At 37.0% G+C, this 22,188-nt stretch overlaps 1 protein-coding gene across 1 annotated transcript in view; it reads right to left on the reverse strand.

Moving 5' to 3' along the window:
* Positions 1–22,188, reverse strand: part of FIG4 (FIG4 phosphoinositide 5-phosphatase) — a 103,136-nt gene that overhangs the window by 36,240 nt on the left and 44,708 nt on the right. The window contains exons 16-21 of the mRNA XM_019735020.3: positions 13,433–13,568; positions 7,935–7,993; positions 6,579–6,726; positions 3,951–4,034; positions 2,021–2,216; positions 970–1,052 (exon numbers count right to left, since the gene is read on the reverse strand). Coding sequence (XP_019590579.3) covers positions 970–1,052; positions 2,021–2,216; positions 3,951–4,034; positions 6,579–6,726; positions 7,935–7,993; positions 13,433–13,568 — 706 coding nt within the window. The remainder of the gene's footprint in view (positions 1–969; positions 1,053–2,020; positions 2,217–3,950; positions 4,035–6,578; positions 6,727–7,934; positions 7,994–13,432; positions 13,569–22,188) is intronic.

Here is a 22,188-nt window from a genome sequence, read left to right on the forward strand (position 1 = left end):
TGAATTAAAAAGCTAACAATATCCAGTTCGATGGATTCTGCAAATGAAATACTCTCCTTAGAAAGAATGGAAGGTCAGTGCTCCTTTATATTATAGAGTTTACATAAGCCAAACTTATATGAATGAAGTGGGATGGTGTTCACATACAGTAATTAAGGCTTCTCAGTGCATGTCCTAGGCTGAGGGGGTGTTTCCAGTGGTCTCGTCAGGTTCTTGAGGATTTCTAGGTAAAGGATTCTTTTGAGAATCTGATAACTATGAATCTTCTAAGATACACAAAATTATGTATATTAGTAATTTCAGGGAATGCCTTTTGGTGGATCATGTCCTTTCAGCTAGGTCTGCCTGATAAAGGTAGGTAGCATTCTGAATTGGCATCCTGTGTCACTGCTTCCTTTTTCCTGCTCAGCCACCACTCCCACCAGCGGCCCAGAAATAAAGCGAATGTAAGGTCCTCAATCGTGAATATCCCAGGTTCATTGTATAAGAAGGTACAGATCTTAAGGCTTTGTTAATGCAGAAACGTATATGTACTTCAGTCTGCAGCTTATATGTGCGCAGTGAAAATACATGTACGTATCACTACTTTTTATCACTGAGGGGCACTGAGATAGTCTCAGGCAGTAGACCCTTTAACTCCAAATATAAATCAGTGTTTCCAAATTTGACCTAAACTCTATGACTGTACCACAAGTGGAATTCATTTCCCTCTGTATTGACTGTTTTCAGTTTTTCAAAGTTATACTCTCAGAACTTTCACGATCACTCCCAGACATGTGCATGTACAGAACAGTGAAAAATTAGAGTAACCCAACGTAATGTGTCCAGCTGAGGCAGAACAAGGTGACACTGTCTTTTTGTTTTAGCTCTCATACTGTAAACAATTATCCTTTTCACAGTCTATAACTAGATGTTATTGTAATAATAATTTGCATTTTTTTCCTTAATCTCTACATGGAAGTAGTTCACCTTGAATAAATGGAGAGATCTTCTTCTGAGAGGCCATCAAAGAGATTAATTCCATATACCTCTTTCATGGGCTGGACCACATTCTGGGGTTAAAAACAAAAGAACGAGGAAGAATTTTTAGACATCTAGGATATTAATTATGTCCAAAGATGAAGAAAAATGAACCTGTGAATTTTTCCACAAAAGTAATCACAATATTTCTTCAATCTTATTCATTATACTTCTCATTTAAATGTTTTATAAAATCTGATTTCATTTCCATTGAAAATAGTTTACTTTAGGGTAAAAAAACTTAAATAATTACGAGTTATATGATGCAGGAGTTGGCAAACTTTTTCTGTAAAGGGCCAGACAGTAAATATTTTAGGTTCTTTGGGTCATACCATCTCTGCTGCAACTACTCCCACTCTGCTGTTACAGTGCAAAGGCCACCACAGACAACATATAAACAAAAAGGCATGGCTGGGTGCCAATAAAACTTTATTTACAAAAACAGGCAGCAGGCTGGATTTGGCCAATCTGGTTGCAATTTGCTGACTCCTGGAATAATGGATTTAGTTCTTATCACATTTTATTTGCCATCTCTACCTCTAATGACTTTTGGCGAATTCTAGAAATTAAATTTCCCCAAAGCTAGATTCGGTTCTTTTGTTGTTTATGTCCCTTTATTTTCCCTTAATATATTAGTTATATCAAATTGAACAGGATGCATTTCCCACTGAAGCTATGCAAAGATTGTGAGGCCCAGGTCCAAACCCTGTATTCATTCCAACAACGGGCTGCTTAAAGAGGGATAAAATTCTCTTTAAAATTCTGAAGTGATAAGAATTCACCATTATACCTGGGAGCAAAAATATGCCAGTCTTTTCTCAAAATGAAACCATTTGCAATTTTGTCGATGCTAAATGTATTCAGCGCCTCAACCACGGCACATTGGACTAGTGTGAGTGAGATAACGTGACCTTTTCTCAGCCTTTTAACGGAAAGTAGAATTTTAGAGCTCTTTCCTCAGAGCCTCCCGCTGGCCCACACAAGCTCCTCTCCCACACACCTCGGTCACTTTGGCACCGTCTCCCGTGTCGGTCATCTTCACTGGGGTGGAGCGCTGTGACACAGAGCCCTCGTCTTCCCTGTCGGTCCCCGAGTCATCCTCAGAGCTGCTGGACACCGCCTCCTCGCTGGGGGGTGGCGGGGCGCTGGCTGCCGTTTTCCGCTGTAATACAGCTTCTTCTCGATTGCTTTTGTTTCTTTGAAAGATCAATATGGAGGTGAAGCAACTTTAAAGCAAACCCTCAACACGCACTGTGCAGCACTCTACCCCAAAGCCTTAGTCCTGGTGAAGCATAAGAAAATGACTGTGAGAAACTGGTTTCTAAGCTCAAGTTGTGCTAATGGGAAAACCTTAATATTTTACCATGTACAGGTACTGACTTTATATGAATTTGAGCCCTGTTACAAATTCAGAAAATAAACCAGAATGTGAGTGTAAGCCAGTGCAGAAAAGTTTTCTGACCACTTAGTTATTGTGCCTTCCTTTGGTAACTGAAATCAGTATTTTCAAAATATATGGTACAATAATAGACTACCTGTTTGAGGTATTAGTAAAATTACCTATAACTTGTAAAAGCTTCAATAGCAAATCCATGTATATTTCCTTCCTTCCTGTGATTTTTATCAATCACAGTATCAGCAGATTATTTGTACCAAAGTAGTGAGTAATTAATGAACATAAACTAAATTTTAAAATTTACTGTTATTAGTAAATAACTATATTTGCTGAACATTCCTTCTAATAGTAAGGGCTAGATGGGGGTGGGGGGAGGAGGGGAACAGAAAAAATACCCAGACTTATAAAAGAATTTACTTTTATTTTAGTTCTAAATTTGAGAGTAGTAAGAATATTGTGTTTTTTGATTCAAAAAATATTTTATAGTAATAATTTTGGCTTTTATTAAAAATGTTTAATATTTCACTCTTTTTAAAAAGTTCTCTGCAAGGGATATAAAATAGCACAATATTTTGAAATGTTCTAGGAAAGGAAAATGTAATACTATCTGACTATGGGTTGGATAGTTTAGAAAATAAATTAGTTTCTACTTTCAACAATTAAAAATTAATGTTGATAGCATTTCTGTGCCATATACTAATATAGCTGGTTATTTATGTATTTGTCCCAGGAACTCCTTAAATTCTAAACTCCTCAGGACATCCTAGGCTTCTGGCCCAGGGCTTAACATATACTATTTAAAGACACATATTTAAGCCACAGAAATGGTGTGTCTGAAAAATAGTAATATATATTCCATTGTATAAATCACATGTAGCTAGAATCTAATTAGGACCCTATACACACTCCTAAGTATAATTAGGACTTAACACCTACAGTCTGGTCAGGGTCTAGAAGAAATCTTATCACTGTGTTTATTCAGGTCAGAGGCAGTAACAGATTCTCATGCTAGAACACAACACAGTTCACTCCAGTCTCTAAGCATGGAGATGTAAACATGGTTCGTCGTCTTCTCCATATTATTGGATATAAGAAAAAAAGTCTCCCTCAAAACAACGTTACAGTTATATACAGAAAATCTATTAATCTCTCTATCTGAACATATTTGCTTTAATGTTTCCTCAGGATGCAAACAAAAGTAAATACGTTGAATATAAATTTTTACCTAAGTATTTTATGTTGAGGGAAATAGAGGATGCTGACTTATTCATAGGACATACATTATGCCATCTGTGATATTTCTAATTAAAAATGAAAAAACACCATGTGGCTGAAATTCCCATAAATTCTACTTTCCACATTGAATACTTTAGTGATCCCAGTGCTACAAACAAACTACCTGTATAGCTGCAATAAATGGACTGTGCCCCAAACTATGTGACTTGAAGTCATTAGTTTTTGGTGGAAATTACATTGCAAATGCTATCTTATTTTATATGAATCTTTAAAATTTCATTCTATATGCAAATCTTACCCCAACACGGATTTTCCGGTTTCATCTGGTTTACGCACAGTAAATGGACTTGGATCAATGCCAACGGTCTTAGGCATAAAGTCACTGAAGAAAAGAGAAAAAAAATTACATCTGAATCTCTGTCCATCCAGATGATACTGGCTTCCACTCAATTCACATTTGTATACTATTCCTTCTTAGCCCTTGGAGTTCCATATATTCAGAGCCAAGTGTTGTGGGGAGCTTAGGTGGTCAGGGCCATAAAACCCTATGAACTAACGGCACTAGGCAACTTCAATGTTATTAGTCTTCACTGTGAATTTTCTTTATAAGTTAGGAATTTGAGATTTTGTGTACTGGAACAGAGTTGATATCTAAATTACTACTAAGATGTATACCCTCTGGTTAGGTATTACGATTAGTTTTCAGGTATAATTAAACTCATAAAACCCACTGACTTTTTAAAACACTAAGCCACTCGGTTTTATGGACAACGTTTTCATTACACTATACCTCCTAAGGAAGCGGACATAATGATAAAAAATACAGTGGCACAAATTAAAGTATCAACATCTACCTCATTAGGCTAAGGTTCATTCATTAAAACACTGGTGGAACACTTAAATAGAAATTGTTACCACCTACTAAGATAAGCAAAAGCTACTTCCTCACTATGCAACACCTACCTACCTGTCACTGCTGAAGTCAGACCAAACTCCTTACTAGCTGCTAAAAAAAGCAACAGTTATCGGCAAGGATACTGCTCCAAGTGTGATTCAATATTACATTTTTTTGAAGGAAAAGAAAGTAATATTGAATCTGACTCAAAATGCCTCTTTAACAGTTTGAAAATGTTGTTTGTAAAATGTAAGTGGTTTAATTTTTCTTTCTTTTTGAACATGTAGTTTATCCTCATTATCAGTGAACTCCATATTTGAGAATTTGCTTACTCGCTGAAATTTATTTCTAATCCAAAAATCAACATTCAGAGCTTTTGCGATCCCTCCCAGATGTGTGCATGTGCAAAAGTGTGAACAATTAGCGTAAGCCACTGCTCCTGTTCCCAGCTGAGGCAGAACAAGGTGACAGTCTGCCTTTCGGTATTAGCTCTCATGCTGTAAACAAGTATCCTTTCCAGTCTATATGGTGCCATGGTTTTCACATTTTTGTGCTTTGTGTTGGTGATCTCTGTCTAAAATGGCCCCCAAGCATAGTGCTGAAGCTGTCTTGTGTTTTAGAGCACAAGACAGCTGTGTGTTATAGAGAAAATACGTGTGTTAGAGAAGCTTCATTCGGGCGGGAGGCATAGTGCTGTTGCTGTGCGTTCAATGTTAATGAACTGACAATATGTATTAAATAAGGTGTCTTAAAACAGAAACACACAAAACAATGGCTGACAAAAATGTGACCAGTGGCTTTCAGGAACCTAACAGTGTGTTTCCCCTAGGAGCAGGGATTCACTGGTCTCTAATTCAGTGTTTCCAGGAGCTTTATAGAACATAAGTCCTGTAAATACAGAAATCCCATGTATACCTGTATGTACGCATATACCTAACATCATCCTTTGCTGAATTGAAAAATTCTGGAAATGACAATGAGCTTATAGTTAAAACAGCTAAACTTTAACAAGTTTAATTGAAAATGCAAGTAACAACTCCAAACTTTCCATCTAAAACTGAAGCAAAATGTAGAGTGATTTATAGAAAATAAAAACCATAAAACGTTTCCGCATGTACCATGTTAAGCTTAGGCATATATATATATCACACTTGAAGAAAATTTAAAATATAAAAATGTAAACTTCAGCATTAAACATAATAATCAAAAAGTGCTATGCTTTACCTAATTTTCTTATGCTAGTTCTATCATTTTCCTAAAAGGCCCCACACCAAAGTCTAAAAGAGACCCAGAAAAATGCAGTTATGTTCAGGGGTGACAGACCAGGACGGGGAGAGTCTGGAAGCAAGGTCACATGACTTACGAAAGAAAGAATGGAAGATATTTACCCTGAAAAAAATTACTACTGCTTCCTCCAATATCTGGCAGGCTGACCTATAGAAGAATTAGACCGGCAGTGTACCTAATAAAAATAGTAATATAATGGTAGCCACCCTTTATTAGTTACCTACCTGTGTCAGGCACATTAGGCACTTGGCATGTGTGTGTATAGTATTTATGTGTGTAGGTGTGTGCATGTCACACACACCCCTATGTGTAAGAAATGAAGAAACGGAGACTCAAGATATGTTGGATAATTTTCTCAAAGTCACACAGGTAGGCAGTGGCTGGTCTAAGATTCACATCCTGGCCTTTCTAATACCAAAGACTGTTTTTTCCCTGTGAATTATGTTAGCTCTCAACTTCTATGTTTAATGAAAAAAAATTGAGTTTACTTCAAATGACAAAGTGAGACCAGTGAGAGGCAGGTTTCAACGGGTCACAGGGCAGCAATTAACTCCAGTTGTCTAACAATAGAAGGGACTCCCTCCTGAAGTGGTGGGCTCCCCATCACAGGAGGTATTCAGGGGCTGAACCACCACCTGCTAGCAGGCTTGCAGAACAGATTTCGGGTAAAGTAAGACATGTCTCTATAATCCAGGACAACTGCAGCTCCCAAATCCTTACAGAAGCAGAATGCTCGTGACATACCGTGCGGAACTTGTCATAGCCAAGCAAAAGGTATCGTCAAAACTGCTCAGTTCGTACGGTCGGAAGAACTCGTTGTGGATGTCAATCTCTTCTTCGTATTTGTGAAATTTCTTCACTATCAACTTCTTTAAGTTCGCAGCACAGATAACTAAGGGAGATACTGCCTGTTACTCTTTCGATTACATCTAGCAAACATGCCGGTAATTATCAACTGTTTCCAAACAGCACACTGAACAAGGTTCCGTTTCTGTCTTTGGCACTCAGAAAAGAGACAAAATATATGTGCACAGAATAGACAACGTAAAGCCGAGTGTCACAGGCTGTAAGGGGGCAGGAGCAAGGAGTTGTTTTAGAAGCCACATTACTCAGCAATTTCAGTTCCTTTCTGTTCTTAAATAAGTGCCCTCTGGCCTTCTAGATAAAAATCGAGCAGCTATTTCACTAAATTTCTTGTATATTTCAAATCTTGTTTATGGCCAATGTTAAACTGTTAAAAGTCCTTTCCTTTCTTCCAGAAACTTCGTAGCAATATGAGTGATCATTTTGCCCAGAATGTTAAGCTTCCAAATACTTTTTAAAAATCAATTAATTTATTAAGAACTAAAAATCATTTGCTATCTTCTTACTTCATGGTTTCACCACCCAGAGCTGGGATGGTTAACCACGACTACATGGCGTCCCCAACCGGAGCGTTCCAGACGGGCAGTAATCATACTTCCCTTTCACACATAAAAAAAATTGGCTTGCCCAAGGTCAGGGGAGTCAGAAGCAGAACCAGGGCCAAACCGTATTTAAAACTGAGCAGTTATTTAAATTCGGAAACATCATTCTAATGTATTGTACATTGGAGAATATTTTTTAATACAAAAATTTTCCTGCCTTTCTGACCAATTAATAAAATTTAATTTAAACTTTAGTGACTAAAAGATACTTTTATAAACACATCTGTACCTTTTTTCACTGCTTAGGTACAGGAAAAGGTTTTATTGCTCCTTGTAAATGGGTCTTCACTTTCTCCCCATTCCCACCAAATATCTAGAAATACAATCAGTACTAATTTGAAATGATGAAGTAGTATTTTATATCTACTAACCATGTGAGGGACATAACCTAGTAAGTGTAAGACACAATGTAAGGCATTGGCCTACTTAGATAAAAGAAGTTTAAAACAATCCTTGCCCTTAAAAAAGCTGTCTAAGATGTCTCAATCCCCCATTATAACAGCAACATAACACTGAGTAGCTATTCATTTCTTTCTAACAAAATATTATATGCCAAGAATTTAATACTTCAAGCTCATGTAGGAATAATTCCAAAACGTTAGTATGAAAACTAAAAGAGAAAAAGCATACCTACCTTCATCATAAGGCAGGGGTAAATGTTTTATTATCTCTGGTGTCCACCAGTAAGTATAACTATAAAATAAAAAAAAGAAAGATGGATTAAATGTAAATGTTGGTTTTCTACAATTCACTGGATTAAAGGGATTGTATGATTTATGGTAAGATAGTTCCTCATACATCAAAGTTTTTTTTTCTTTTTCTTTTTAAAACACGTTTGTGAAGCTTTTGGCATGGTAAGTCTTCAACATGTTAATTCCTTTCCCAAGCCCTTTCTTGTTTCAACTGTGTCACAGATCTACAAAAATGCCATGAACACATCTGAGAGTCAAGATGTTCTGATGTATTTACTTTTTGCTAAAACAAGATTTGGGTATACTAAGCCAGATTCTATGAGCTGCTGTTACTTGTCCCCAGGGAGGGGACTGGCACCCGGTGAGTGGCAGGGCCTTGGCCGCCAGGATTGGCTTGTACGTAATTATCTGAGAGTTAGATTATCTTTTCTACTCTGCTCTATGTGCATGGGTCTGTGTGTATAGTTACTTAAAACAGTTCAGCAAATTCATGAAGTGAATGGATAGTCCTAAAGAGCAAGTTCCCTCAGAAAATAGAAGAAGCCCTGTTTATCTTTCTAAGTATTCATTACTTGATCAGAGTAATCAAGTGAGAGTAAGGCAGGGAATTTCAATGATCTGCATTTCTGCTTGAACACTCATCTGCTCTGAGCAGAGAATCTGAAAGAGCATTCTCGCTGAACACTGAATTTCATTATAAATCAAATTCTGATGAAGTGGATATTTAAAGAAAAAATGCTATATCAAAGTTCATGAGAACTAGGAAGGGGAATGATGTGCGGTGGCATATCAAAACTTTTAAGAAAACACCTTTTCAAAAGGTTCAGAAAAAAGAGCCTATGGACAAAAATGCTGAAAATATAATTTTAAAATGAAAGGCTTTCTAAATATAAAATGCTGAGATTATAATCTTGGATAATCCCAATTATGAAGAATGGGGGAGTATTTAAATGAAATAGGCAACACAGAGAACTCTCTTTGGAGATGGCAAGCAGAATATGCGTACATAACCAAGCATGATGAAGAAAGGAAATATGAAACAAAATATACCCAGCTTGGTCAATAAAAAGTAAATATTATAAAAACGTGTTTTAATTCAGAGTGCACCATGTGGAGAAAAAGAATTACGAGATAATCTTGTATTAGTGATTTGAGACCAGGACGTAATTTGTTTCTAAATAACACTAAACTGTATTTCCTAAGCAAGACAAAGCAACTGAACAATACTTTTTTGGAAGTCCACCTCCTCTAAGTGGGTCTCAGAAGAAAAGAAGCCCAGGAGAAATATGTGCCCTGGGAAAGATGAACTGAGATGGATGAAGGATGAGAGCATGAGACCAAGCCCAGGACGGGGTATCTTCATTACCTCCAGCACCAGGTACATTTATTCAGAGGAAGAACGCCTGCGCCAGGACAGAAACCTCCTTTGGGACCAGGGATCAAAGGAGGGAGATGCAAGGTGGTGTCAGTTCTTTCTCTGTGTATATACAATACCTAGTAAGTCAGCATCTTTTCTCTCTTTCAGTCCCCAGTATTAAGAATGCTCAGTTCCACTGGCTCATATAGAAAGGTTAAGGAGATTAAAAATGACTCTTTAGTTCCCCAAGCTAACTTGGGAGCCCTCTGAAATAACATATATGGACTTTAGCAAAGCAATCAATATTTGTGAACAAGACACAGAAATGTGGGCAGGATGACAGTATAGTTAAGTGATAATAATATAGTAAGTTAACAGCTGTTGAAATGATTCCAACCAAAAATTATGGAACAATTTTAAGGAATTGTCTGGTGGTATTCCACAGGCCAACTACCCTATTTTATTCAACAGTTTTCATCAAAGACTTTTATTAGAATCAAGGTGGCCCAGATGATTAAATGTGAAGAAGCTACAAAGCTACTAAGATGAACAGTTAATAAAAAGGACACACATTTAAATACTTTTTTGGGGAAGCAGTCAAAGCACATATGAGCACGACCAGAGTGCTCCAAGGAACACAGCCTGGTATAAATAAGGTGCGGCAGTGCATGTTAAACAGACTTGGGAGTTCTAACGGACAGGAAGCTCAGCGTTAACACTGATGGCAAGGCTGAAAACAGTTAATGTAATCTTACACTTAATGATAAAAATAGAGTACCAAGGACAGGGGAATAATGGTCCCATAATAGTTGGCACCAATCACACCAAACTCTGACTATGATTGGACCCAGGTTTGGATATCAATTTAAAAAGAACATTGACATTGACTGGAATACATACAGAGGAGAGAATTCTGAAGCTAAAGAGACTTGATACCACAGTATACGAGGAACAGCTGAAGAAAGTGGGGCCATTTAACCTGGAGAAGACGAGATTTTGAGAATGTATGAACTTGTCTTTAAATATTTAAAAGAGGATCAAGTGGATGAGGAAATCATGTTCAGAAGGTCTCAGTGGGTTGAACTAAGATTCGTAGGTAAAGTACAGAGAAGCAGGTCTCAGCATGATATGAGGAAGAATTGTGTAAGTGAACTTTCCGAAACGACTGCCTCCTCAACCAGGCTTGTGATGGATGACAAATGAGGACGAGTCAAGCATAGACCAGATGACCTCTCTCTGGGCAGATACAGAGGAAAGTCCCATAGCAGACAGTGAGGGGAGCCAGGAAACCTCCCAACTCTGAGTCAATGAAATAATTAATGCTTCATATCTAACAACATCTTGGTGACATTATAAACACTTACATGACGGATGCCACAACCTAATTCAGAACAAAGCTTCAATTAGTAGTTTTGAGCCGATCAATAAATGTGGGATTTTGAGTAACAAGTAGTTACCTATAGGGGACCTGGTTTGGATGAACTCTAGGCAGAGCTAGGTTTATTATTCCTTTATCATTCAATAAAAATATTATTTCAGAATAAATCAATGGTAAACACAGTATAGAATACAGGATTATCACCAAATTTGGAAACAAACAAATACATAATAAAGTTTCTATTTATATTATAATAAGCGATAAAATAACATTACTTAAGTTTCCAGATTTTATGGCCACCTATATGATTTTTAATAAATGTTACAACTAGGGAATGTGATCTATTTAAAGAATAAAAACAATACTGATGTCTATTGGATTTAGTATGTGCTAAGCATTTGTATTATCTCATCTGATTCTCAGAAAAACCTACAAGTTATACACTATTCTCTCTGTTTTACCGATGTGGACAGAGAATCAGACCAGTTACATGACTTGCTCACCGTCTCACGGGTAGTAACTGGAGGCAGTCTCTCCATCACCTGACCGCTTCAAGGCCTTGTTTATTCTGTGTCAGACCCGGTACTAGGTACTTCCCTCACATTTTCTCATTTAATCCGCAAAACAACCTTGTGAGGTATGCAGAGTCATATCCATTTTACAGATAAGAAAACGAGATTTCCAGAGGTTAAGTAGCAGGTCTAAGGTCAAACATTTGCAAAAATTCCAACTCAGCTGCATGCAAGCCTTAAATCCATGCTCTTGTCCTGTTAGTGCCTCTGGCTAAATAGTTCATTTCCTCTGAGAATTATACTGCTTTAACTGTCATCAAAATAATCAGTAAAGGTGAGTGACACTAGAAAGTCCAAAATAAAACACTGAAATTTATCTTACAGAATTTATAACTACTGTTTATAGGCAGTACCAATTTTTGACATGATTAACCAATTTTGGGGATTCTTGACGTTCTGGAGAAAAAAGCAAAAACAACTGAGAAAGAGCCGTATCAGCTACTTCGATAAAACTTTATTTTTAGTAGCAGGCTTGTAGCTGATTCTTGTTAAATCACCTAACTAGCTGAATAATCTGTCAAGATACATTCTCTTCACACCTCAGTATCCTTTTTTCTAGAAAATGGGGATGTAACACCAGCTTCTTTTTATTTCCCCAAATAAGCTCTAACACTGCCTGCCTTACTTATGTAACTCAAGGTAAGCAAGTGGTTTAATTTACCCTTGAAAAATACTAGCTAATTTCTGCAGTAGAAAATCAAGTTTTTGTTGTTTCCAGCTTGTCTTAATATTTTCCATACTTAGAAGCAATATAAAATTTCAGAAAATCAAACACATTTACCCATAGTCAATTGTATCACCAAAGCTAAAATAGGTATTTACGCTCATTTCTCCCCAGATATATGTAATTAGTTCCAATTTTTTTGCTTGTCAGCCAAAATTCACATAGACAATCATTTATGAATACTAAATTTAATGTAAAAACCAGCAGAACTTCATTCATAGGAAAAGTAAGCTCAAGCATTAAGTTGGTTATTCCAGTAATATGCACATATCAGAACAAATCTGAGAAACTTATGAAGTCTGACACTTCCCTAATATTTTAAATATTCCTGAAGTAACACAGAATTTGGTTTAACAGCTGTAACATCCGCATTTATTAATTCACCAGTTATTTGTGGTCTATCCACATAATTAGCACAGACTGTCAATAACCCCTGTAGTGTTTGGGAGGCGTCAGTGCACAAAATAAGGGCTATATCAAACTGGTGCTGCGAGAGAAGAGCATTATGAGAGAACTTGACATTATGGCCTGTGAGCAGAATGGACCAGGCTCCAAACTCATATACATATGTGAAAATTGCGCTTATGGGGCAAAACTGATCATATTAGGACATGACTCCTCAATTAAAACCATGAGTGTTCTCATGAAATCCTCACAATAACTCTGTGAGGCGTGTCCTGTCATTTATATTTTGCAGATGAGGAAAATAAGGCTTAGAGAGGTTAAATAACTAGTCCAAGGGCACACAACTGCAGATACTCAACTCTCTGACCCTGAGGCCCACACTACCTGGTGTCCTGTTAAAACACTTCAGGTAAACAGTTCATCTCTTTTGAGAACATTAATACCAATTTAACTGTCATCAAAATGACCTGACCTGATGAATGACTCTAAAAAGTCCAAATTGAGTGGTAGAGGTGATGGGAGTGGTATCTGCCACTGAAGTCACTGCTCTAGTTTCCTGTCTTTACTAGTATCACCAAGAGTTGGTTGTGCTTCCTGGAGGAAAAGACACTGGAGGAATCCCAAAGTGATGCTACTTAGACACCACCCTTGAAAAACCAAAGGCTGACTTCTTAAATGTCAGAATTCTTTAGAGTTCCCCGGTTGTAGGAAGCACTCAAAAATGATGGTGATGGTTTGCTTCAGTGAAGCTAAAACTTACATTCAATAAGGAAGTTCTGAAACTTTGTATCTTGCAGAAAATGCAAAACACCAATTGTTAAGGACAATTTCCCAAACCTACTATCAGGACGTCAACAATACTAAATTCCTCATGGCAAACATGTAGAAAGACTGACTACTTCAGTAATATGTAATTATTTCTCAAAACAAAACAAAAACAAAAAGTTTCATTTTCAAAATAATATCAAATCTGAGTTTACATAGTAGACTAGGAAGAAAAATACCTTCTTGTTGGTAGAAGTCTCATGGTGTTTTTATGATGCAAATAAAAATCTGTTGGAAGTTCCCAGAGATGAGGTTTCCCTTCAGTGGGATGGAAAACTCCCAAGAAGAGATTAATGGCATCTTGTCTGTCAGCATCTAAAAAGCAAAAATACGCATTTCAGGAAATCCATTACTGACATATACAACTCAGAAGAACGTTTTCTCAGGAGAATGAGTACAACTGTGATTTCATGGGATATATCTTTGAAAATAACAGTATTTATACTTCAAAAGCCATACACAAACAAATCTAAAACGAAGATTTTGAGCAGAGTTCAAAATTTGCTTCAAAATGTTTTCTTTTTGCTCCATACCGCTCATAATATAGAGGATACTGCACAGAAACTACTTCTTGAACTTTGAGAGGCTCTTACAAATCTTTAAGAACTGCCATAATACCACAGTGATTTTTAGGATTAAAATATATTCTCACCATTTGTTAGTTTTATTGAAATAAATACATCTCCACTTTACTGCAAAGATAAGCGGAGATATTAGAGACAAATAAAATAACCCATTTCCTACCCATGTTCTGTTGCACATCCTTGAACAAGTTAGTTCACATAGTTTCCACTTTGAATCCTTGAAAAGCTAGTCTCCATTTCTTTAGCAGAGAATGTGTTTACAACATTTCCTGCTCTCCTGCCCCGCCCAGCTGTGGACCTGGCCCCATTCCCTTTTGTGTGTGCTAATAAAGGCAGAACAGGCACACTGATAATAGCCTCATTCTAACCATTCAGTCACTCCAAATTACTGACCATGTATGTATATGTTGTATTTCCTCTTCCTCTTCTAATTAAATTTTGGTAAAAATGATGATAAGCTCTGAAGTGGTCTTATAAACTTCCCTTCCCATTCTGCACCGTCTCCCCCCAGCATCCTTTTTTCTTTCCCCTCACTTCCTTCTTTTCATTCTTGTCTCAGAGCTCTAGGTACTCAAGTTTGGGGCAGATATCCACAATATAAATAATGACCTCTTTCTGAAAATGAGCATGGAACTCAAAACATAGCCCAGTACAAATGACTGTTTTTGAAATAACATTATCATAAAATCAATTTTCTTCCAATAGATATTGTGAACACATATACCTGAAATTAGCAACATTGTTCTCATTGGGCTATTTGGTCATTTTAGCAAAAGCAATAAACGCAATATGGTACACCAAACATGTATTTGAGTTATTAGTATTTTGACAGGAAGTATTCCATTAAAACAGCGCTTTCAGGCTAAAAGTAACATATAAATGCGATGTGTTTATATGCTGAATATATTTGGGGGCTTTTTTTGCCATTTGTTGAGAGAAAATATCAAGTATTAAATGATGTAGACATTATCGCATCCTCTTTACACAATACAAAAGTAAACATACTGCTTTTATGGTAATTACATTCCTTATGCTTCTTGAATAGCCTTAATGATACTTATTAACTCATCTATGTGGTACCTCAAAATATCTTAATGCTATCTAGAGAAGCTTTCCATTTTTTAGCCATGTTTTCAAGGAGTTTCTTTCATCCTTTAAACCAAGAGTAGCTTCCTTGAATTTTTAGCAAGTATGAAAAAATATAGGATGTGAGAAACATAACCAAATAAAGAATAGTCCTTCAAAGGATCATAATGAAGACTTCTTGAAGGTACTACTATTGTTATAACTTAAAATATATCTATGGAGCTTATGGTCACTTGTTAAGCTTGGACTATAAAGCCAGGCCTAATGAGCCTGAAGATTTTTTCCTGGCTCTTTTTGACAGCAAGTAAGACAATCACACTCAGGAAGTACTTGTGGTATTTTGGATATGGACAATAGCCTAAAACAGGGAAGTTCTCTGTAGAATAAAATGATTACCTATTTTTGTACTCAATCATGCTTCAAAGGAAAAAAGAATATGCGCCAATTCAAACTCCATTCAAACAGCTAAACACTAACCAATTTTATTATACACTGTATTTAAATAGATCAGGCTTGAATATAACAATTCTTTTTAATCAGCCAAAAACTTTATTTTGGAAGTAGAAAATTTGTTATTCTAATATTTTATTAAGTGTGTGATAAAAGGGCCCTGACATCAATAATGAAAAGGAACATTATTTGACTGTCATAAGAGCTGCTGCAAGGCTGAGTAGATAAAGATAGAAAAGTGATCCCTGGGATTTGGCAATGTGGGAATAGTCGGTGATTTTGACAAGCACAGTTTCAGTGGCATGACAGAGCAGTGAAGCAGATGGAGAGAATAGGATTTAAGAGAGGAAACAGGATGGCAGATAATTCTTTCAAGAGGTTTTGCTTATGTAGAGAAATGGGATGTGGGATTAAGGATAGAAGGAAAGGTAAGATGGAAAACACTAAGGTGTGCTTTCATGCTAATGGAAAAAAGGCAGTAGAGAGGGAGAAACTGACCAGGTACAGCAATGAGAACATAATTACGGGACTGCAGGAGGGAAGGGATTTCAGAGCACAGTAGAGGGGGCAGGGCCACTCCAAGCACAATAACACAACACAAGGTAGCAACTATGGATGCCATAAGGGCAGGTTCTGCATTTGGTGGTAAGACAAAGCGGGAGTTCACCTCAATGACTTATTTTCTCGAAGCAAGGTCATCAGCTGAGATTGGAGTGCTATAGGATTAGAGAAAGGACAGGTATGAAATGGTTGTTTTGGAGAGTGGGAGCATGAACATACCAAGGAAATGTAGTATAGTAGCTGTCACGCTGTTTTTAGTGTCCTTTGGAAAACTGCAGTCAGTTTAAACTGAAAGTAAGTAGTAAGTTAAAACTTTTTCTTTTGCCACATTTAATTGTGGGAGAGATGGGTAGTTGTGTTTTAATGAGAGTTACTAATGCTATTTAAAATGTCATTAAAGCAAAACATGTTTCCAATTGTCCTCTTTCCGTATAGCCAAAGCTTATTCACTCTAAACATGCTGTTGGAAGAATGACCTTAGGAGGCTGTCTCACGCTTCTTGATAAACTAAAATGCTCAGCATGCTCCCTGGCATTTACCTCTTTCAGTGATGAGCAGAAAGAAAAACAGTTCCACTACCTTATAGTACTATCATAATGCTAGATGATACCATCTGGACAGTTTTCTGTAATTACTGTTTTCTGTACATGGTAAGCTTTAAAGTCTTTACCCTGAGAGCTTTTTTATTTTAAAATCTCTGTTTGAGGAGGCTATGATTCCCCTCCATGCATGCATACACACACGCTTACATTTAAACTGTACGTGTGTATATATGTATGTTTGTATGTATATATACAGATCTATTATTAACTGCTGTAGATATCCTATTTTTTTCCTTATAATAGTATTTAAATTCAGTGAGCCTCAGCAAAAAAAATTCAGGCTTACAAAAATGTAAATGTAAAAAAAAAAAAAATCAGAAAGAGCTTAACAACGTCCTTAAGGCAATTATAATTACAAAGCTCTTCCTAATATCCAAAGTGAATATCTAGGTACCTCTTCCTTCCTTGTTGGCATCCGTCAACTGATTATGTAATCAGTTATGTTAGAAATGAAAAGATGCTTCTTAGAGACAAACCTCAGAGCCTGCTAATATGTGAAGCCTTAGGAACAGTTTTTAAAATGAGTTCGAAAGGAAGTCAGGTGGGTTGTCCATATAGCATCAATCTATCTAATACAAACCAACAATAAAATTCCTAACAACCTAATTTCAAATATCTTCCTGCTTACCTACAGGCATAACATGAGGACATTAAGTTTTAAAGTCATCTTGAGTGCTTTAAAGAATATGGTTCTATAAATATATTATTATATAATATTCATTGTAATTTAAAAATAAGTTGTACACCCCAATGACACCATGCTTCTCAAAATAAAGTCTATTTTAGCACCATTATTCATAAAATAATTCCTGTAAAGTAATTCCCATCATACTAGTTCCTCTTTCAGTTGTGCATGTGATTTTACCTTGCCTTTCCACTTCTGCATGTTACTATTTTATAAAAGTTTTAGGGCAGCCAGTTAGTTCAGTTGGGTAGAATGTGTTGCTATGGTACTAACACCAAGGTTGCCAGTTCAATCCCTACATGGGCCACTTTGATCTGCACCCTTCTTTAAAAAGAAAAGGAAGGAAAATTTTTATTAAATTCATTGGGGTGACATTGGTTAGTAAAATTATATAGGTTTCAAGTACACATTTCTGTAATACATCATCTACATATTGCATTGTATGTTCACCACCTAAAGTCAGTTCTCCTTCCATCACCATATACTTGACCTCCTTTCCCCTCTTCTACCGCCCTCTTCCCCCCTTACCCACTGGTAACCTGTTGTCTGTGTCTATGATTTTTTGTTTGTTTGTCTTGTTCGTTTGTTGTTTTCAGTTTTATATCCCACATATAAGTGAAGTCATATGGTTCTCAACTTTTTCTGTCTGACTTATTTCTCTTAGAATGATAATCTCAAGATCCACCCATGTTGTCACAAATGGCAATACTTCATCTTTTCTAATGGCTGAGTAATATTCCATTGTATATACTCGTATGTACCACATCTTCTTTATCCAATTATCTATCGAAGGACATGTTGGTTGTTTCCATGTCTTGGCCACCATGAATAATGCTGCAGTGAACATAGGGGTACATATATCTTTACGGATAAATGTTTTCAGATTTTTTTGCGCAGATACCCAAAAGAGGGATTGCTGGGTCGTATGGTAATTCTATTCTTAATTTTTTGAGGAACCTCCACACTGTTTTCCGTAGTGGCTGCACCAATTTATATTCCCACCAGCAGTGTATGAGCGTTCCTTTTTCTCCACAACCTCTCCAACACTTGTTACTTGTCTTGTTGATAATAGCCATTCTAACAGGTATAAGGTAGTATCTCACTGTGGTTTTGATTTGCATTTCTCTAATAACTAATGAGGTTGAGCATTTTTTCATATTATCTGTTGGCCGTTTGTATGTCTTCTTGGGAGAAGCTTCTGTTTAGGTCTTCTGCCCATTTTTTAATTGGATTGTTTGTTTTTTTGTTGTTGAATTGTATGAGTTCTTTATATATTTGGGATATTAGCCCCTTATTGAAGCTGTTATTTGCAATATCTTCTCCCATCTGGTTGTTTTCTTGATAATTTCATTTGCTGTGTGGAAGTCTTTTAGTTTGACATAGTCCCATTCATTTATTTTTTACTTTTACTTCCCTTGGCTTTGAGGTCAATTTCATAAAATCCCCTTTGAACCCAAGGTCCCTAAGTTTAGTACCTACGCTTTCTTCAATGCAATTTATTTTTTCAGGTCTTATGTTTAGGTCTTTGATCTATTTTAATTTTGGTATATGGTGACAGATAGCAGTCTATCTTCATTCTTTCATTCTTTTTCCAATTTTCCCAGCACCATTTACTGAAGTGGCTTTCTTTTCTCCATTGTATGTTTTGGCTCCTTTGGCTAAAATTAACTCCCTATGTATATGTAGGTTTATTTCTGGGCTCTCAGTTTTATTCTATTGGTCTGTGTGTCCGTTTTTCTGTGAATACCATGCTGTTTTGATTATTGTCACTTTGTAGTATAAACTGAATTCAGGAAGTGTGATACCACCAGTCTTGCTCTTTTTCCTCAGGATTGCTTTAGCTATTTGGGGTCTTCTGTGATTCCATACAAATCTGATGATTTTTTTGTTCTACTTCTTTAAAAAATGCCACTGGGATTTTGATGGGGATTGCATTAAATCTGTATATTGCTTTGGGTAATATGGCCATTTTAACTATGTTGATTCTTCCAATCCATGAGCATGGAATATCTTTCCATTTCTTTGTGTCCTCTTAGTTTTCAGTGTATAGGCCCTACACATCCTTTAAGTTTATTCCTAGGTATTTTATTCTTCTTGTTGTACTTGCAAAAGTTTTTTTTTTTTTTCATTTCTTTTTCTGAAATTTCATTTTTAGTATGTAGAAATGCAATGGATTTTTGTGCATTGATTTTGTATCCTGCAACTTTACTGTATTTGTTTATTGCTTCTAATAGCCTTTTGGTGGAGTCCTTAGGGTTTTCTAGATTTCTCCTGCTGTTTTTTGTTTTGTCTTGTTTTTTTTATTTTTTTTGCAGTTGATCTCCAATTTCAAAGCACTGTAATTGGAGAATATGCTTGGTATGATTTCAATCTCCTTAAATTTGCTGAGGCTAGTTTTGTGTCTGAACATATGGTCTGCCCTTGAGAATGTTCCATGTACACTAGTAAAGAATGTTTAGTCTGGTGCTCTAGGATGAAGGGCTCTGTAAATGGCAATTATGTTCATTTGGTCTAATGTGTTATTTAAGGCTGATATTTCCTTACTGATTTTCTGTTTAGATGCTCTATCCAAAGCTGTCAATGGAGTATTTAGGTCTCCTACTATTAACTGTATTGTCCCTTACTATAACTGTGTTTTTGTCAGTTTCTCCCTTTAGTTCTTAGTAGTTGCTTTATATATTTTGGTGCTCCCTGATTGGGAGCACATATAATGATGAGTGTTATGTCTTCTTGTTGTGTTGTCCCCTTTATCACCATGAAATGCCCATGTTTGTCTCTTGTTACCTTTTTTATCCTGAAGTCTGTTTTGTCAGATGTAAGTATGGCTACACCCACATTTCCCTGGATACCATTTACTTGGAGTATCGTTTTCCACCCTTTCACTTTGAGTCTATATTTGTCCTTGCAGCTGAGATGTGTCTCTTGAAGGCAGCATATGGTTGGGTTTTGTTTTTTGATTCAATCTGCTACTCTGTCCTTGTTATTGGTGCGTTCAGGCCATTTACATTTAAGGTGATTCTTGATATGTAAGGATTTCCTGTAGTCATTGTATCTTTTGTTTTCTGGTAGCTCAGTGTCTCCATTGTTTCTTTGCCTTTGTGTTTCTGCCTGTTATTTAACTTTGGTGGTATTCTATGGATTTTTTCCTGTTTCCTCTTTTTTTAATGTTGAGTGTTTTTGTTTTTTGGGTTTTTTTGAGTGGTTACCACTAAGTTTACAGTATACATTGAGCTTACCCAGAGTAGTACAATGGGCAGAGTAGTACAGTGAATTCTAAAGAAACGATCTGAGCAGCCTAAGAGTGCCACTGATAGGCTACATATTATTAGGCTGACATACTTAGTCCTACCAATGTTTCAATTCAGGGAAAAGGGGGAATTTGGTAGGACCTAGGTAACAAATTAACTCATGCATTTATTAATTCATCCCACAAATATTTAGTCTGCCACAAGCAAGCCTTGGGGGCACCATAGTAAACAAGCTGTATATGGAGCTCTCAGGTCTCATTGTGGGGGGTGGGGTAGATATGGAAAACAATTAATTGCATAGTTAATGATTTAACTGTAATTGTGCCAACTGCCACAAAGGAAAAGTACAGAATTCTACACCAAAAATTGGAGGACCTTCCTTGAGAAAGTGAAAGTAGAGTGAGCTCTAAGGCCTGGCTAGGAATTAACTAGAAGAAGCTTGCTTGCAGTCATGTGTTCCAGTAGGTGGAACAGCATATGATTAAGGAGCCTCTGGCAAAAAGAAGTATAACTTAGGAACCTATGAGAAGGACGGTGTGTCTGGGGAGTAGCGATGGAGGATGGAGATAGGAGTGAATGCCAGGATGTCAAGGTAGGCAGCGCCAGGCCGTGTAGAACCTCTAGGTCTGTCTTGTACTCCTTCCTGCACCCACAAAGTTGCCAACCAGTTTCTGACTCCCCCATAGTGTGTGACGAGGGAAGGTACTTGGTGTGGTAGAGTCCAAAGTGGCCTCCATGATGTCCACCTCCTGGTCTTCATACCATAGTGTAATACTCTCTGCTATGGAGTGAACTCTGTCTCCCCCAAAATATACATTGACGTCTTAATCCCCAATACCCATGAAGGTGACCTTATTTGGAAATAAGGTCTTTGCAGATGTAATCAAATTAAGATGATGTCATACTGAATTAGGGTGGGCGCTGATGCGATATGACTGGTGTCCTTATAAGAACAGGGAAATTTGACAGACACATGAAGGAGGAAGGCCATGTGACAACAGATTGAAGTGCTGTAGTTGCAAGCCCTGGAACAGCAAGGATTGCTGGCAAAACTACCAGAAGGTAGGGAGAAGTAAGGATTCTCCCCTACGGGTTTTAGAGGGAGCCTAGTTCGGCTACCGACTTGATTTTGGATTTCTAGCCTCCGGAACTATGAGATAACAAATTTCTATTGTTGTAAGTCACCCAGTTTGTGCTGTTTTGTTATAGCAACCCTAGGAAATGTATACAGATTTCCCTTGTGTGTTGGTGGGATATGGCAAAGGGATAGGATGTCACACTTATGGTTACATTAGTTATATAAGACTGTCTTGCTAGAAGACTCATCCTAAAACTCTTTCCCATGCTGGATGTGAAGAGGCAAGCTGCTATGAGTCCTACAACACAAGGAACTATAAGGAATTGAATTCCAACAAACACACGATGGGGACAGTCGCTCCTTCCCTAGTCAGACCTCCAGATGATATCCCAGCCTGGCTGACATCTTGACTGCAGCTTTGTGAGACTCTATGCAGAGAACACAGTTAAGTTGTGCCTGGACTTCTAACCCACAAAAATCATAAAATAATAAATGCATGATGTTTTGAGCTGCTAAGTTTTTAGTAGTTTGTTACACAGCATAGAAAACTAATATTCTTGAACAGTAGCACAGGAAACTGGCTTTGCATTCTCTCTGGGCATGGAAAATGTTGAAAGATGACTCTTGTGGATGCTTTCATG

This window comes from Rhinolophus sinicus, chromosome 2 (genome assembly GCF_057876585.1).
Source record: "Rhinolophus sinicus isolate RSI-liver-muscle chromosome 2, RSI-T2T, whole genome shotgun sequence".
NCBI lineage: Eukaryota > Metazoa > Chordata > Mammalia > Chiroptera > Rhinolophidae > Rhinolophus > Rhinolophus sinicus.